The following is a 19312-nucleotide window of genomic DNA, read 5'->3' as shown; positions in this document are numbered from 1 at the left end:
AGCCCTCTTGCCCGGCCGACTCCCCGACGTCCGATACATCCCCCCCCCCGGCAGGACCACTCGCACCCCCACCCCGAAGGACCGCCGACTTCCCGACAATATCGGGCCAGAAGGGAGCCCAAACCCTCCTGGCCACGGCGACCCCCTAACCCCACCCCGCACTACATTACGGGCAGGAGGGATCCAAGGCCCTCCTGCCCTCGACGCAAACCCCCTCCCCCCCAACGACCGTCCCCCCCAAGAACCTCCGATCGCCCCCCAGCCGACCCGCGATCCCCCTGGCGACCCCCACGACCCCCCCACCCCCCTTCCCCGTACCTTTGGTAGTTGGCCAGACAGACGGGAGCCAAACCCGCCTGTCCGGCAGGCAGCCAACGAAGGAATGAGGCCGGATTGGCCCATCCATCCTAAAGCTCCGCCTACTGGTGGGGCCTAAGGCGCGTGGGCCAATCAGAATAGGCCCTGGAGCCTTAGGTCCCACCTGGGGGCGCGGCCTGAGGCACATGGGCCCAACCCGACCATGTGCCTCAGGCCGCGCCCCCAGGTGGGACCTACGGCTCCAGGGCCTATTCTGATTGGCCCACGCGCCTTAGGCCCCACCAGTAGGCGGAGCTTTAGGATGGATGGGCCAATCCGGCCTCATTCCTTCGTTGGCTGCCTGCCGGACAGGCGGGTTTGGCTCCCGTCTGTCCGGCCAACTACCAAAGGTACGGGGAAGGGGGGTGGGGGGGTCGTGTGGGTCGCCAGGGGGGTCGCGGGTCGGCTGGGGGGGCGGTCGGAGGTTCTTGGGGGGGGCGGTCGTTGGGGGGGAGGGGGGTTTGCGTCGAGGGCAGGAGGGCCTGGGATCCCTCCTGCCCGTAATGTAGTGCGGGGTGGGGTTAGGGGGTCGCCGTGGCCAGGAGGGTTTGGGCTCCCTTCTGGCCCAACTACCAAAGGTACGGGGAAGGGGGGTGGGGAGGTCGTGGGGGTCGCCAGGGTGGTCGCGGGTCGGCTGGGGGGGCGGTCGTTGGGGGGAGGGGGGTTTGCGTCGAGGGCAGGAGGGCCTGGGATCCCTCCTGCCCGTAATGTAGTGCGGGGTGGGGTTAGGGGGTCGCCGTGGCCAGGAGGATTTGGGCTCCCTCCTGGCCCGATATTGTTGGGGAATCGGCGGTCCTTCGGGGGGAGGGATGTATCGGACGTCGGGGGGGGGGGGCATCAGGCTTTCAGGATGGGGACAGACCTTCAAGGGGGGACAGTGCACGGAAGTCAGGGGGGGTGAACGGAGAGTCGGGACAGCGCACGGAAAGTCAGGGCGGGCGAAAGGAGCGTCGGGCAGCATGCGCGGTATACCCGTGAGCGCGGTATACCAAAGTTTTTGTACATATCATCGTGATTTCTGCGCGCTATACCCGTGTGCGCGTTTTATACGGGTGCGCGTTATTTGCGTGAAAATACGGTATGTCTAGGTCCTTATTGCTGGCTGTGATTTCCAGTTCTCCCATTTTGGCCCTCAGGCTCCTAGCATTTGTGTATAGGCAGTTTAAGACCCAGTTTTTTGTCCTCTCTCTTTGTTTCCCTTGTGCTTTGGTATTCCTGCAGTTTCCCTCATGGTTTGCCAGCCCCTGAGCTTCGTCCTCCTCCTGTTGTGTGTTTGTGACGTCCTCTGCCTGTTTCCCCTGCACCTCCTGCTCTCCTAATTCCCACTCAGTCCTGGGCTCTTTTTCACAATGACTTTGCCCCTCTGTTTCCTGTTGTTCTGTGTTGGTGCCGCTTACCTGGTCCATTTGTGCCCTCGATCCCTGCAATGCGTCTTTAGGTCCTTTTTCAACCCATACACCCTCAGACCCGAGTCCTATTTTGCAATGTCCCAGTTCAGTACCTTTGTCAAGTACTGATGTCCGATGTGTCGAGGTCAGGTCGACTATCGGCTTTCACAGTGGAAGTGTAGCATATGCTGTGCAAATCAGTGTAAAACTCCTACTTTTATGCATTTTGAAAACATTGTTAAGACACAGTATAATCATGAAAGGGAAAGCAAAAGTTGACTGGAAGTTTGTAGTTTAAGACAGGTCTCTTTCAAAGTAAAATAGGAAGGGTAGCACTTACTGCTCTAAGGACAATGGTTCCTTCGCAGCTTCTGCAAGCTCTTTCTGTAGCCGGGCTTGCTGCCTCCTAGGAATATAAAGAAGAAATATAAATGTTCTATAGATCAGAAAAGACAATTCTGAACTCCTCCAGCTTAGAAGGTAATTTGATCATAGAGTACCTAAGCAGAAAAGGCACACAGGTGCATGTGTTGCACCTATTTTATGAAAAGGTATCTTCATAAAATTACTCCTGGGAAAACAGGGTCGCAAATTTATGTGTGCTCTGAGACAGGTGTAATTTTATGCATACCTAAGTGCTTTATTATGGGTTGAAATAAGATCTGTCTTAAACCATTAGAGCAGGGGTGTCCAACCTTTTGGCTTCCCTGGGCCGCATTGGCCGAAAAAATTTTTTCTGGGACCGCACATACACTAACACTAGCTGATGAGCAAAAAAAAAAAAAAAAAAGGTTGAGCAGGTCCCAAATTTGCAATCACTAATATAGAAGATGTACGTATCTAATAATAAACCTTCATTAAAGGGACACTGTGGAAAGGAACCCCAAAAAACAGTAATACTTACCCTGGCTGAGTGATTCTCCACGTGCACCACAGGCTTCCGCGTTCCTGGTTCTCCCATTCACTTCTATTATAGCTACGATGAGCCTCTTCAGAGGTGAGCCTCATAAGAGCGAGGATGCTGAATCAGCTGTTAGGAGCGCATGTGGAGGATCGTTTAATCAGGGTAAATATTACTGCTTTTTTGGGCCTCCCACTTTGAGCTTAGGCTCCCTCTTGTAGTTAGTAGGGATCCCCAAGCCTCACCAACTGACAGCCACCTCCTCCCCCTCCAACTTCCCAAGTTCTGCAGTTGGCAGCAATATTGGAGAGCGGCTGTCTTCCCTCCTCCCTGCCCCCTCCCCCCCCCCCCCTTTGGCTTTCATGCCTGCATGAAAGCAGGGGCAGCTTGAGGATATTGCCATTGGCTGCAAAGCTTGGAGATTTTGAGTTGCCAGACTGGAGGAAGATTCTTCAGTTGGCAGGGCTTGGAAATCCCCACTAGCTCAAGTATTTATAAATTGCACTCAAGCAGGGAGAAACTTTGGTGCCCATCCACTAATTTTGGACTCGTTCCTCTTCCAAATCAGCTGTATATGACTAAGCCATTGAATACAAAAATAATTGTGATGCACATATCCCAAAGCTAACATATTCTAGTTAATAAATTCAAAATAAAACCATTTTTTCTATCTTGTTGACTGGATGTTTTGTTATTCCATCATCTTGGTCCCAGTTTCTCTTTCTGTTTTTTCTCTATCTTCAACTAATTCTCTTTCCAGTGTCTGCTGTCCATTTTTTTCTCCTCTTCTCTCATTCCATTTCCTTCCTATGCCTGTCTCCAATGTATTGATTTTTCCTTTTCAGCTTTCTTAACTTTTTCATCTGTCTACTCAAATCTTGCCTTCCTTTCTCACCCTTCTTCTTTTTAAATGTTTAGCTACCTCTCAATTCTCCATCTTCTCTCAGTCTCTAGCTCTCCCATCTCACTCTTTTCTCAGCCTCCTGTTCCCATCTATCTACTCCCCATTACCACATTTCTACCACTGTATTCACTGCTCTCTCACTCATCTTGTCTTCTCCATTTTGAACTCATCCACATGGCTCACCACTTTAAGAATCCCCCTCCATCTCTCCTCTGGTCAGGCTATAATTCCCTGTCCTTTTCTTTCCATCTGCTAGCATCTTATCCCAGCTCTATTCCCTTCTGCCGTCCTATGGGTCCATCTCTGCTCCTTTATCCCCATGGTCCAACATTTTGCTCCCTCTCTTTTCTGTTTTTCTTCTTTCCTCCTCCCACCTTGATGCTGAACAATTAAATGGAGAGAAAAAAAGAGAGATGCTGCATCTCTCTGCCTTCCATCCACAGGCCTAATATTTCTCCCTCCCTCCCATCCATCCCCAAATCCAACTTCTCTCCCTTTCTCTTTCCAACTGCCCCCATCCCATCTCTCCCCCTGCCTGCCTGCCTTCCCCAGGTCCACCATTTCTCCCTTTCTCTTCCCAATAGTTCTCCCTTCAAGTATCTTTTTCCCTCTTCCTCCACATCACCCCAGGTCCAACTTTTCTCCCTTCAGACTATTGCCCACCATCTCTCTGGCCTGTTTCTGGCCCTATAAGCTCTCTCCCTTCTAACACTTCTTTTAATACCCTCCCCCTCTGTACTTAAAAAAAAAAAGTCCAGGAGGCTTCCTCAGCCCAGTATGTTTTTCCCCTTCTCTCCCCCCAATTGCACCATCTCTTTCCCTCTTTCAGACACCCAATTCTCCCTTTCTATTATCTCCCTCACCTCTGCCTCTCTTTCCTTCACTACCTCCATTCTTCCATCTTATGGCTCATGCTCCCCTCTATCTTTCCCTTCATTCTGTCTCCTTCACTACTGCCCCAGCCATCTCAGCCTTCTCCTGAAGGGCTACTGCTGCTGGTGTCTGTAACTCCCAGTTCCTTAGCCCGTTGTTTGTTTGTTGTTTTTTTTTTTAAATCATTCTTTATTTAAATACATATAGGAAACAAGAAAAACACAAGGATCCCAATCTCCAGAAAAGTAACAACCAAACAACAATGTCCCACCAAGCACAAGAACTGTGTTGAACATTTTTAGGAGAACAAAACAGAACCCCCCTTCCCCACCCCCCGAGAGACTGCTCAATGACCTCCTCCCCTGTACCTTCCCCAATCACCTAGAAGACCATGTGGAGCCCCTAACACCCTATATCCAAGCCACAGCCCAACCACCCAGGAATCCAATCACTGCCCCCTCCCCCCTCAGTTTTAGCACAATCCATTCCCTCCACTGCAAGAAATCGACCCCACACCTCCTCAAATTGCTGCCAGCGCCGAGTTAGTAAAGCAGGGTAGGCACCGTTGAGCTCTTCCAATGAAGGGCTATCACCATCCAGGCAGCCGTGAAGGCCAAACAGGCCAACCTGTCCTGCATGTCCTCCACCCCCCCCAGGCAGCACCCCCAACAATGCTCGAATGTGTTTACCGTCTTGCCGGGTGCCTCGATGATGCGTTGTTTTCTGTCTTGCCAGCGCCCTCCTCTATCTTCCTGCAGCGTTCGCTGAAAGCCGCAGCAGCGGCTTCCATGCTCCTCCTGCGGCTGATCTGGAAGCGTTCCCTCTGACGTTGTGACGTCAGAGGAACACTTCTGGGTCAGCTGCAAGAGGCACATAGGATCCGCGCTGCCTGCAGCTTTCAGCAAACGATGCAGGAAGATGGAGGAGGGCGCCGGCAAGACAGAAAACACTGCATCACCTTTGAGCATGAGCGGGGCCGCACAAAATACTTCTTGGGGCCGCATGCGGTCCACGGGCTGGAACCCCTGCATTAGAGCCTCAGAGGGCCATTTTCAATAAAGCAACTTACGTCCGATTTGGATATCTTGAGAAATGCATCAAAAAAAACCAGGAGGCGATAAAAGTCCATTTTCAAAATTGCTAGACTTCTCTCTTTCCCCCCCCTAAAAAAAAATTGCCTACCTAGACACCTTGGCCCATAGGATGTCCATCTTTTTCAGTCATTTTCAAAAAGAAACACACCGAACTTCAAAACATCCAAAACAAGTCATTTGGACGTAGGCGGGGCTACCATTTATACTACACTGGCCACAAAGACATGCCAGGAGAGTAGTGGGGCGCCTTAGGGGGCACTGCTGTGAATGTCACATAAAGGGTGCCAGGAGTATCTCTCACCAGAACCCCCTTATAATGTATGGTGAATCCTCCAATCTCTCCAACTCCCCCCCAAACAGGCTTGGGCAGGCAAGTAAGAGGCAGGAAAAGAGAAGAAGAGAAAAGCAGAGCAGAGAACAGGAGAGGGGAAGAAGAAGCGAAGGCAGGAGAGAGCAAAGGGCATCGGCGAGCAGTAGCTCCACCCACCCCTGACATCATCCACTGGAGCTCCCCCTTAAAAGGGTATGGGCCAGAGCTCAGTTAAACAGGCTTGGGCAGGCAAGCAGGAGGCAGGAAAAGAGAAGGAGAGAAAAGCAGGAGAGAAAAGCAGAGCAGAGAACAGGAGAGAGGAAGAAAGAGCAACAGAAGGCAGGAGAGAGCAAGGGGATCGGTGAGAGGTATCTCCGCCCACCTGACATCATCCACCGGAGTTCCCCCTTAAAAGGGTATGGGCCAGAGCTCAGTTAAACAGGCTTGGGCAGGCACGCAGGAGGCAGGAAAAGAGAAGGAGAGAAAAGTAGGAGAGAAAAGCAGAGCAGGGAACAGGAGAGAGGAAGAAAGAGCAACAGAAGGCAGGAGAGAGCAAGGGGCATCGGTGAGAGGTATCTCCGCCCACCTGACATCATCCACCGGAGTTTCTCCTTAAAAAGGGAGGTGCCAACGGAGCTCAGCCGTTTGGCGCGCGTCGAAAGCAAGCGTTAAAAGCACTTGCATTAGCAACAGCGCCTTTGCAAAAGGGCCTTGAGAAGGGACGAGCCACCGCTAAAGGAGAGCAGAAGGAGACAGCAGGTGAAGAGGACACACAGCCAGGCAGACACAGAGGATACAGCAGGCGCAGAGGACACAGAAGGCACAGAGGACAGCCACAGCAGGCGCAAAGGACACACAGCCAGGCAGACACAGAGGACCCAGCAGACACAGCAGGCGCAGAGGACACACAACCAGGCAGACACAGAGAACCCAGAGGACACACAGCCAGGCAGACACAGAGGACCCAGCAGACACAGCAGGCGCAGAGGACACACAACCAGGCAGACAGAGGACAGCCACGGCAGGCACAGAAGACAGCCACGGCAGTCACAGAAGACAGCCACGGCAGACCAGCAAGCGGGCAGCAATGGAAGCAGCAGGCAGAAGCAGGATGTAAAGCTATCCAGTTTTCTGCACCGTCTGCCATATGTATGACTACTTCCCCTCTGGGAGGCGGTCTTACGTATGCGCTCGATGCGGAGAACTGGAGAGCCTGAGGAAACAAGTCAGAGTCCTGGAGGGCAGAATACTGGAACTGGAGGCACTTCAAGCAGTGGAGGAGGAAGACAGAGATGCAGAGAACATCAAGACAAAAGATGCAGAGAACATCAAGATAGAGGGCACCATCGAGGAAGAAGTCCGAGAGCTGGAGAAGTTCATAGAGAAGGCATACAGGGAGGCTGTGGAAAATCACCAGCAACAGTGGATCTGCCGAAGGACAACAGTGGACCACCCAACGGACAACCACCAGGAAGAAATGGGCGACACAGCAGTGAGATCTGGGAACAGCAGAGGGTACCCACAAGATGACTAGTCTGGTGCAAGCCAACGCCAGGATGAGAGAAAATGGATGGTAACGAAGGACAGGGTCCTACGGCTAGAGAGATGGACATACATCAGGGACATGAACCTGCGGCTGGAGAATCAAGAGAAGATAGAGAGGACAGCAATCGTCGTGGGGGACTCCATCATCAGACGACAGCTACATAGCGGAAGGAAGACAGGATCGGCTGGTGACCTGCCTACTGGGAGCCAAGGTAGAAGACACAGTGAACCGCATTGACAGGATCATTGACAGTGTGGAAAAAGAAGGTACAGCGGTGCTGATCCAAGTGGGGACGAACAACGTGAGCAACAGGAACTAGTTCCGGATGCTAGGAAGGAAGCTGAAGACCAGAACGCAGAGGATAACATTCTCAGAGATCCTACTGGTACCCAGGGCTGACGAGAAGAGGCAGATGGAGCTGCAAGCAGTCAACATGTGGATGGGCGCTGGTGTGAGGAAGGATTCCACTTCATGCGCAACTGGTCTCTCAGGACATCGATGAAGGAAGCATAAGCCCGCGGTGATTTCATGAGTCTCTGGTTGCACTTTCTTCTTCTGACTGTGCATCCAATTTTTCTTCCCTTCTTTCAGCCTGTATGCTTCCTCTCCTCCAGACCTCATTCCCTCCCCCAACTTTTTCTTCCTCTCTCCCTGCCCTTTTTTTCTCTCTCTTCATGCCCCCTTTCTTTTTTTCTTTCCAATTCTTTATTCATTTTTTCATCATATATCAAGTACACAATATTACATCAATTGAACTTATACACATCACTTGAATTTCTTCCTATTATCATCTTAAATACATAAATTTATTCCCTCCACCACCCACCCTTTCCACAGATATTGTTATCAAAAATATCATATAAACATTACATTCATACATATTGATTAAACCTTTGATATAACTATATACTACCCCTTCCCCTAATTATAAATGTACTTTCAGTGTAAAAAAGGCATCTAATCATTACAATAAGTTATCAATGGTCCCCAAATCTTTTCAAAATTATTATAATTCCCTTTTTATATGGCAATTATTCTTTCCATTTTGTATATATGACACAACGAATTCCACCAGAAGGTATAATTAAGTCTAGTATAATTTTTCCAATTCTTGGTGATATGTTGAATGGCGACTCCTGTCATTATCAATAAAAGTTTGTTATTGCTTGATGAAATTTGACTTTTTATTCTCATTGATGTCCTGAATAGAATTGTATCATATGATAGCGCTACATGGTTCTCTAATAAACAGTTAATTTGAGACCAAATTGATTTCCAAAATACCATGATGCAGGGACAATAGAATATTAAGTGATCCAGAGTCCCTGCTTCCAGATTACAGTGCCAGCATCTATGAGACATAGAGCTATCCAACTTTTGTAATCTAACTGGGGTCCAGAATTCTCTATGTAACAAAAAGAACCAAGTTTGTCTCATAGATGCAGACACTGTACATCTCATTCTCCAAGACCAAATTCGTGGCCATTGAGATGCAGAAATTTGATGCTTAATCTCAATGTTCCAAATATCTTTAAGACCTGTCTTTGTTTTTTTATTCATAAATCCAGATATCAATTTATACCACTGTATGGCCTGGTGTCCCAAGAAATCCGCCTGAAAGCATAAGAACTCCAGACTATAAGGTTTTTCCATTCGGGGAACCCTTCCTCAATAGCCTGCTTCAGCTACAACCATTTAAAGCTTTGTGATTTGTTAAGACCACATTTATGTTGCAACTGTGAAAAATCAAGCAGTTTACCATTTAAAATAACATCACCTATAGTCCGTATACCTGCAATAATCCAATGCTTCCATATGATTTTGAATCCACCAATTTGAATCTTGGAGTTTAGCCATAAAGATTGATTTGTTGATTTGTGTATTGGGTTAGGAGTTAAATTACTGACATAATGTAACATTTTCCATGTATCTATCAATATTCTGTTCTCTTTATATTTTCTAGGCATCTTGACACTGAGAACATGAGATAAATTTATAGGAAACATGATTCACCATTCCAAATACAACCAATCTGGGGTATTTTCCATGAGCTCTGGGAAGACCCAATACATACCATGGTGTAAAATATAGGCTTGATGATACCTATAAAAGTTTGGAAAATTTACCCCACCCTCCACAATTGGTTTTTGTAAAGATACTAAAGCAATTCTAGGCATTTTACCCAGCCAAACAAATTTTGTGGGAATACCATTTAACTTTTTATAAAAGGACCATTGAAAAAAAACTGGTATCATACTCATTTGATAACAAACCACAGGCAATATCATCATTTTAATAGTTTGGACTCTCCCCCACCAAGAAAGATGTAAAGCAGGGGTGCCCAACACGTCGATCGCGATCGACCAGTAGCTCAGGAAGGCAACGCGAGTCGATCGCGGAGCCCATCCCGGGCTCCGTGATAGACTCGTGTTGCCGTCCTGATCTATCGGGCCGATCAGTCTTCCTCTCCAGTGTTCTCTCTAGGGCCTTTTAGCTGGGCGGTCCGCCCAGCTGTCATCTGCTGCTGCCGCCGCTGCTGAACATTAAAAAAAAACCGGCTTGGAGATTTCAGCCCGTAGCGAACTTATGCTCCGTGGCTCTAACGTGTGCGTGCCGGCTTCCCTTCTCTTCCCTCTGAAACCGGAAGTCATGTCCGGGGGGGGGGGGGAGAAGGGAAGCCGGCACGCATATGTTGAGAGCCCTGAAGCAAGCGTTCGCTATGGGCTAAGGCGGGAGACAGGTTAGTGAAGCATTTGCTCTTCTTGCTGCCGGGTTTTGCCTACTTTCTGTTTCCGCGAAGGCAGGACCCGGCAGCATTTCCCCCAATAGGTCGATCGCGATCTTGGGCCAATCAGCCTTCCTCTCCCCGATGGCAGAATTGACGTCAGGGAGAGGAATGCTGGTCGGCCGAAGCAGGGAGAGCTTGGGGCGTCGTCGGCTTTCGGGCCTGTTATTGGTGGCGGTTTGGGTCCTGGTCCCCGATGGCAGTGGCTTGGGGGAGGGCAGGGAGAAAGAAAGAAAAAGGGCAGGCAGGGTGCAGAAGAAAAGAAGAGAAACAGAAAAAAAAAGAAAGGGAGGCAGAGAGAAAGAAAGGGCAGGGAGAGAGGAAGGAAAAGTTGGGGGAGGGAACGAGGTCTGGAGGAGAGGAAGCATACAGGCTAAAAGAAGGGAAGAAAGATTGGATGCACAATCAGAAGAAGAAAGTGCAACCAGAGACTCATGATATCACCAGACAAGGTAGGAAAAATGATTTTATTTTAAATTTAGTGATCAAAATGTGTCTGAATTTATATCTGCTGTCTATATTTTACACTACGGTCCCCTTTTACTAAACCGCAATAGAGTTTTTTTTAGCGCAGGGAGCCTATGAGCATCGAGAGCAGCACTGGGCATTCAGCGCAGCTCCCTGCACTCTAAAAACTGCTATCGTGGTTTAGTAAAAAGGGAAGGGGGTATATTTGTCTATTTTTGTATGGTTGTTACTGAGGTGATAGTGCATAGAGTCATCTGCTTTGACCTCTTTGAAAAACCTTGGAATAGGAATGATAATTAACATTTTCTATGCGTATAGTGTGCGTTGTGTTTTTTTTAAATTTTATTGTTGGTAGATCATTTTGACTTGGTCATTTTAAAAGTAGCTCGCAAGCCCAAAAAGTGTGGGCACCCCTGATGTAAAGGATTCCATTGCTCCAGGCAGAACTGACGTCGGGGAGAGGAAGGCTGATCGGCCCAAGATCGCGATCGACCTATTGGGAGAAATGCTGCCGGGTCCTGCCTTCGCAGAAACAGAAAGTAGGCAGGACCCAGCAGCAAGAACAGCAAATTGTAAGCTTCACTGACCTGTCTCCTGCCTTAGCCCGTAGTGAACGCATGCTCTGGGGCTCTAGCATGTGCGTGCCGGCTTCCCTTATCTTCCCCTCTCCCGGACATAACTTCCGGTTTCAGAGGGAAGAGAAGGGAAGCAGGCACACACACGTTAAAGCCCCGGAGCATAAGTTCTCCAAGCCGCTTTTTTTTTTTTTTTTTAATGTTGAGCAGCGGCGGCAGCAGCAGAATTCACATCAGATGATAGCCGGGCGGTCATCTAAAAGGCCCTAGGGAGAACACTGAACAGCTATATGTAGAAATCAAGTAACTGATTTTCAGAAGAGATGGGAACTGATGGAGGCCTGGTTTAATAATTATAATGGTGATTAGATATTAATATATATACCACCAAATGTTGATATCTCAGATTGATGTACTCATCAGAAGATTTAATGTACCGTATTTTTTGCTCCATAAGATGCACTTTTTTCCACCCAACAGTAGGTGGAAATCTCGGTGCGTCTTAAAAAGCGAAGGTACAGATTTAGTTATCCTCCCCCCCCCCCGTACCATTGTAAAACCCGCCAACTGACGCTGAACCTCCTTTTTAAATCCGCCCGCCGCTGCCGCACCACCTTTCTGAACCCACCCACCCGCTGTCCACTGTCGCCGTTCCCCCCTTTTTACCTAGTGGTCCAGCGTTCAGCCAGCTCCTTATTTCCCGGCCAGCGGCGAAACAAATCAGCAGTGCGGCCGTCAGGAGCAAGCTTTATGCTCTCCCGCTCTGCACCGCGCTGCTTTCCGAATGGCTGCCGTAGGTTCTCACGGGACTCACGAGAACTTACGGCAGCCAATTGGAAAGCAGCGCGGTGCAGAGCTTTCTCCTGATGGCCGCGCTGCTGATTTGTTTCACCACTGGCCGGGAAATGAGAAGCCTGGAAGAGGGAAGGCTGCCGCAGCAGGCAGGGAGGAAGCAAAGCTGGCTGGAGCTGATGGCAGAATTTTTAAAGGTACGGGGGGCTTGCCCAGGGCTGGATAGCCTGGGGCTGGCTAGCTGGTTTGGGGCTGGCTGGTTGCAGCCTACCATTAGACTTGCCCTGTACCCTGTCCCGGCCTACCACTAGACCATCAGAGGGGGGACAGGGTACAGGGCACACCATTTGTTTCAGAATTTTTTTCTCTTGTTTTTTTCCTCCTCTAGAGGTGGGTGTGTCTTATGGTCAGGTGCATCTTATGGAGCGAAAAAATACGGTAATACTTGATGGAAAAATTTGAAAATGGTACAAGTTGGATATCTCTAGAACAGTGGTTCTTAACCTGGGTTCGACCGAACCCCAGGGGTTCGGTGAGTCAGTCTCGCGGGTTCGGCGGAGGTCAAAACACACCTCCGACTCATATAGCGCTTCGGTCACTTTCAATCATCTATCAGTTATTCAGTGATTTTGATCAAGACTGATCGTGTACTCGGTTTCTTGATCTATCAATCTGTAACTAACGCCTTATATACATCAATCAATTCCTGATCAAAATTTGTGATTTAACTGATAGATGATTGAACGTGACCGAAGCGCTTATGATTCGTGATGATACGCCCCGCTTGTCCATAATTGGCTGCAGGTGATCACGCAACATCGCTTGGCCTATCTGTGCTGCAGGGGATTTGATGCGCACAGTAGTCTAATTGTAACTGTTGTGATGGTACGTCGTGTGATACCTATCTTAATATTTTAATCCCTTACTAACTATGTTGAGCAAAATACGAAAGTGGTCGGACGAATATGTACAATATGGATTCACATGTATAACGGAACGTGATGGGAGTGTAGCAAGATTTATGGTACACTAATCAGTTGCATAAACAAGTTACGTGTCTGTTAGTTTTGTCTAGGGAAAACCATAAATGCTGCCAGGTCCAAATTTCTTGGTCTATTTATACGACACAAGACCCAGGCTAATGATAAATATTTTATTATGAAAATAGAAAAATATAATTCACAAGCCAGCTGCAATATCTAAATATTGTTCACAAAATATCTGATTACATAAATGAAACTCAGTACATAATTATCACAATACATTTGTTAGATAACTAAGTAAAACTAATTGTTACACACACTAAACAATTCCTTATAATAATAATAATCCCTCATTAGCAAATGATTACATTATCACCAAGGTAGCTTTACAAACCTTGTCCTATATCACAATCGGATATACTTATCTAATCCCCAGATGATAAGATAGTAAATTCCATACACTCACCCTCTGATTAGGCCTCTGGCGAAAATTAGGTGAAATGGAAAACTTTCTTGTTAGCTTCAGGAGATGTAAGAAATCCTTTGTTACTGGCACACGTGCTCGTCAGCCCCTGGTAAGGCTATAATTCATTGGCAGACAAGTTTCCTTTTAGTGCTGGAATTCAGAGCTGTTTAAAGTCCGAATCACTCTCTCTTAGGCAGAGAGTCACACGAGGTAACTGCTCAGGTTTTATTATTGAAGAAAAGGTTCCGTGCAGAACACCTGTGGTAAGATGTGAGCTTCCTCGCATCCCAACACAGACTAAATTATAATTAACACCCTTTCACTTGGATCTCGTCAGATGACTTCCTTGGACCAATCCAGAAACAGAACTTAGATGAATAGCCTTTCTGTGTAAGGTGTCATATAGGCTGGTAGACACAGGCGTCGTTAGACAGATAAGAACAGGATAGGAGTATAACTCCCTCAAGAATCACACAGTCCAATTATGAAGGCACAGATGGATGTCCTTGAGTAGAATAACATTCTGGTACATACCCAGAATGCATCAGGCAGAAACAGCAAAGATGTGTTCTTCTCTCTCTCTTCTTGCAAAATTCATGCTGGAAAGATTTCTTGCAGACAATGGTTCAAACTTGATGATGTCAGAGAGGCCTAACCTTCAGGTGCACATACGGAAACACCCCTACAAGAGTCAGCGTCCTAATTGCATGATTTGCAATGCCAAGTTGAGTAATTCTAGTCTAGCTCCGGCAAAACTAAGGGAACACTTCCTTAAGCTGCATTGAGATGGAAAATACAAGAACACAACGCTCGCTGAATTCAAGGTGAAGAGAGCAAGATTCGATGAAAAGGCTACTCTGCCTGTTCTCGGCTTTGTACCCATCAACAAACCGATCCTCACAGCATCGTACGAAGTTGCTTACCTGATCGCAAAGCAGGGCAAACCACACACCATTGGTGAAACACTCATAAAACCAACTGTGTTGAAGATGGCGAATATCATGCTGGGAAAAGCGGCTGAAGTTCAGTTATCTGAAATTCCTCTTTCAAATGACATCATCAGCAACAGAATAGAGGACATGAGCAAAGACATCTTGGCTCAAGTAGTTGCAGATCTGATTTCAAGCCCTGCAAAATTCAGCCTTCAACTCGACGAGACCACAGACGTTTCCAATGTAAGCCAGCATGCAGTATTCGTGCGCTATGTGAAAGACGACGTGATAAAGGAAGATTTTTTATTTTGTTAGCCTCTTACAACAACAACTAAGGCAACTGATGTGAAGAAACTTGTGGATGACTTCTTCAAAGACAACAATCTTTCATGGGATATGGTTTCTGCAGTTTGTTCGGATGGAGCTCCAGCCATGCTCTGAAGAAAGTCAGGTTTTGGTGCGCTAGTGAATGCCGATGCACCACACATCATTGTTACGCATTGCATTCTGCACAGGCATGCGTTGGCAACAAAAACCTTGCCTTCAAAACTGGCAGAAGTTTTAAAAATTGTTGTTGAATGCGTGAACTATGTGCGAAATAATGCTCTGAAGCACCACATCTTCAAGGAGCTGTGTAAAGAAATGGGGTCTGAATTCGAGGTACTTCTGTACCATTCTAACGTTCGGTGGTTATCCCGGGGACAGGTGCTGAATCGTGTTTTTGCCATGCATGTGGAATTAGCTCTGTTTTTGCAAGAGCAACAACATTGTCATGCAGATTGCTTCAAAAATTCTGAGTTCATTCTCATTTTAGCGTACATGGCTGATATCTTTGCAGCTCTCAATCATCTCAATAAGCAGATGCAGGGTGGTGGAGTCAACATCATCGAAGCGGAAGAAAACCTGAAAGCTTTTCAAAAAAAGCTACCATTATGGAAACGACGAACAGAAAAAGCACAGTTACTTACCGTAACAGGTGTTATCCAGGGACAGCAGGCATATATTCTCACATGTGGGTGACGTCGTCTACGGAGCCCCGATGCGGAAGCATTTTCAAGCAAACTTGATTGAAGATTTAAGTTTGCTCTGCTGCTCCACGCATGCGTGCCTTCCTGCTCCACTAGGGGGTGCATCCCCTCATGGTCTCCAGTTCACTTAACTAGCCAAGAAGCCAACCTCGGGGAGGTGGGCGGGTTGTGAGAATATATGCCTGCTGTCCCTGGATAACACCTGTTACGGTAAGTACCGTATTTTCGCGGATATAACGCGCGCGTTATACGCGTTTTTACCTACCGCGCATACCCCCCGCGCGTTATATGCCTGAGCGCGGTATACAAAAGTTTTTAAACATAGTTCCCACCCCGCCCGACGCCCGATTCACCCCCCCAGCAGGACCGCTCGCACCCCCACCCCGAACGACCGCTCGCACGCGCTCCCACCCGCACCCGCATCCACGATCGGAGCAAGAGGGAGCCCAAGCCCTCTTGCCCGGCCGACTCCCCGACGTCCGATACATCCCCCCCCGGCAGGACCACTCGCACCCCCACCCCGAAGGACCGCCGACTTCCTGACAATATCGGGCCAGAAGGGAGCCCAAACCCTCCTGGCCACGGCGACCCCCTAACCCCACCCCGCACTACATTACGGGCAGGAGGGATCCCAGGCCCTCCTGCCCTCGACGCAAACCCCCCTTCCCCCCCAACGACCGCCCCCCCAAGAACCTCCGACCGCCCCCCCAGCCGACCCGCGACCCCCCTGGCCGACCCCCACGACCCCCCCACCCCCCTTCCCCGTACCTTTGGTAGTTGGCCGGACAGACGGGAGCCAAACCCGCCTGTCCGGCAGGCAGCCAACGAAGGAATGAGGCCGGATTGGCCCATCCGTCCTAAAGCTCCGCCTACTGGTGGGGCCTAAGGCGCGTGGGCCAATCAGAATAGGCCCTGGAGCCTTAGGTCCCACCTGGGGGCGCGGCCTGAGGCACATGGGCCCAACCTGACCATGTGCCTCAGGCCGCGCCCCCAGGTGGGACCTAAGGCTCCAGGGCCTATTCTGATTGGCCCACGTGCCTTAGGCCCCACCAGTAGGCGGAGCTTTAGGACGGATGGGCTAATCCGGCCTCATTCCTTCGTTGGCTGCCTGCCGGACAGGCGGGTTTGGCTCCCGTCTGTCCGGCCAACTACCAAAGGTACGGGGAAGGGGGGTGGGGGGGTCGGCCAGGGGGGTCGCGGGTCGGCTGGGGGGGCGGTCGGAGGTTCTTGGGGGGGGGCGGTCGTTGGGGGGGGAGGGGGGTTTGCGTCGAGGGCAGGAGGGCCTGGGATCCCTCCTGCCCGTAATGTAGTGCGGGGTGGGGTTAGGGGGTCGCCGTGGCCAGGAGGGTTTGGGCTCCCTCCTGGCCCGATATTGTTGGGGAGTCGGCGGTCCTTCGGGGTGGGGGTGCGAGTGGTCCTGCCGGGGGGGGGAATGTATCGGACTTCGGGGGGGGCATCAGGCTTTCAGGATGGGGACAGACCTTCAAGGGGGGACAGGACTTCAAGGGGGGACAGTGCACGGAAAGTCAGGGGGGTGAACGGAGAGTCGGGACAGCGCACGGAAAGTCAGGGCAGTGCACGGAAGTCAGGGGGGCGAAAGGAGCGTCGGGCATCATGCGCGGTATACCCGTGAGCGCGGTATACAAAAGTTTTTGTACATATCATCGTGATTTCTGCGCGCTATACCCGTGTGCGCGTTTTACACGGGTGCGCATTATATCCGCGAAAATACGGTAACTGTGCTTTATCCCAGGACAAGCAGGCATGATATTCTCACATGTGGGTGACCTCCAAGCTTACTGAAGAGGGATGGAGGGAAGTTGGCAATTTAAGCAAATAGATTTCGCAATACCGATTGGCCAAACCGGCCATCGCTTCTGGACAGGGAGTCCAGACAGTAGTGGGAGGTGAAGGTATGAACCGAAGACCATGTGGCAGCCTTGCAGATTTCCTCAATAGGTGTGGACCTGAGGAACGCTACGGAGGCTGCCATCGCTCGGACTTTGTGTCCCGTTACTCGACCGTGCAGTGCGAGACCAGTCTGAGCGTAGCAAAAGGAGATGCAATCGGCCAACCAGTTGGACAAGGTGCGTTTGGAAACTGGGTGGCCTAACCGGTTTGGGTCGAAGGACAGAAACAGTTGTGGGACTTTCCGGTGTGGCTGAGTGCGTTGGAGGTAAAAGGCCAACGCTCTTTTGCAGTCAAGAGTGTGTAGCGCCACTTCTCCGGGGTGAGAGTGGGGCTTGGGGAAAAACACAGGTAAGACAATGGACTGATTGAGATGGAAATCAGACACTACTTTAGGTAGGAACTTTGGATGGGTGCGGAGTACCACCTTGTCGTGATGGAATACCGTGAAGGGTGGGTCCGCTACCAGCGCTTGCAGCTCACTAACCCGCCGTGCGGACGTGAGCGCGAGTAAGAAGATTACCTTCCAAGTGAGGAATTTTGGATGGCATTTGTCTAGTGGCTCAAATGGAGGTTTCATTAATTGAGCCAGAACCACGTTAAGGTCCCAAACCACCGGGGGAGGTTTGAGAGGGGGGTGGACGTTCAGCAGACCCTTCATGAAGCGAGTGACTAAGGGATGGAGCGAGAGGGCTTTCCCTTCCAGGGGCTGATGAAAGGCCGCAATCGCACTGAGGTGTACTCGAATGGAGTTGGTCTTTAGGCCGGAATGAGATAGTTGAAGTAGATAGTCAAGGACCAGGGGGACGGGGACCGACACCGGGTCCTGGCTGTGGGAGGAGCACCAGGTTGAGAATCTGGTCCACTTTTGGGAGTGCAAACAATACTAATATCTAACTAGAGGGGCCTCAGTTAAGGAGCCTGCGTAGGCTCCTTAACTGAGGCCCCTCTAGTTAGATATTAGTATTGTTTGCACTTTTTCTGATATAGTGGAAATTTAAGAGTCTTTATTATTATTTCTTTTCCACTACGGGTTTTACAATATAGTGTGTCCACTTTTGGGAGTAGCAGGTTCTCGTCGAGGTTTTTCTGGAGGCCTCCAATATCTCCTTGACTGATTGAGACACGGGGAGAGCAGTCAGGGGGAGAGAAACCAAGCATTCAGATGAAGAGACTGAAGATTGGGATGTAACAGTGAACCCTGACCCTGTGACAGTAGAGAGGGAAACAGAGGCAGAGGCAGTGGATCTCTGACACTGAGTTGAAGTAGCAGGGAAAACCACGGCTGGCGTGGCCAGCGAGGGGCAATCAGGATCAAGGTGGCTTGTACTGTTTTCAGGTGGACAAGCGTCCGCAGTATCAGGGGAAACGGCGGGAACGCGTATAGGGACCTTCCCTCCCAGTCGAGGAGGAAGGCGTCGGCCTCGAGTCGGTCCGGGGAGTATATCCGGGAGCAGAAGAGAGGCAGCTTGTGATTGTGAGGAGACGCGAACAGGTCTATTTGAGGTGTCCCCCACCGTTCGAACACTCCTCGCAGGGTCTGAGAGTGTAGTGACCACTCGTGTGGCTGGAGGAGACGACTGAGTCTGTCCGCCAGGCAGTTTTGTTCTCCTTGTATGTACACCGCTCAAAGGAAGGTGTTGTTGGAGATTGCCCATTTCCAGAGGCGCAGGGCTTCCCGACAAAGGGGCCAAGACCCTGTCCCCCCTTGTTTGTTTACGTAGTACATCGCTACCTGGTTGTCGGTTCGGATGAGAACCACTCGGTCGTGGAGCAGATGTTGGAAGGCTACAGCTGCGAGATAGATGGCCCGAAGTTCTAGCACGTTGATGTGGCAGCGACGGTCTTGTGCTGACCACATTCCTTGGGTGCGTAGGCCGTCCAGATGGGCTCCCCAAGCGTACTCCGACGAGTCCGTGGTGAGTACCTTGCTGTGGGGTGGGGTGAGGAAGAGCAAACCATTGGAAAGATTTGAAGAGTCGGCCCACCAGCGGAGCGATCG

The 19312-nt window shown here is 49.9% G+C and overlaps 1 protein-coding gene across 9 annotated transcripts in view; it reads right to left on the bottom strand.

Moving 5' to 3' along the window:
• Nucleotides 1-19312, bottom strand: part of ATG16L1 (autophagy related 16 like 1) — a 271176-nt gene that overhangs the window by 182195 nt on the left and 69669 nt on the right. For all 9 annotated transcript variants that reach the window (XM_033958632.1, XM_033958627.1, XM_033958625.1 and 6 more), the window contains one exon: nucleotides 2086-2151. In XM_033958632.1, the coding sequence (XP_033814523.1) occupies nucleotides 2086-2151 (66 nt within the window). The remainder of the gene's footprint in view (nucleotides 1-2085; nucleotides 2152-19312) is intronic.

The sequence above is a fragment of the Geotrypetes seraphini genome, chromosome 9, assembly GCF_902459505.1.
Source record: "Geotrypetes seraphini chromosome 9, aGeoSer1.1, whole genome shotgun sequence".
Classification (NCBI taxonomy): domain Eukaryota; kingdom Metazoa; phylum Chordata; class Amphibia; order Gymnophiona; family Dermophiidae; genus Geotrypetes; species Geotrypetes seraphini.
The sequence above is the reverse complement of the archived record's forward strand: the minus strand, read 5'-3'. Positions and strand labels throughout refer to the sequence as shown.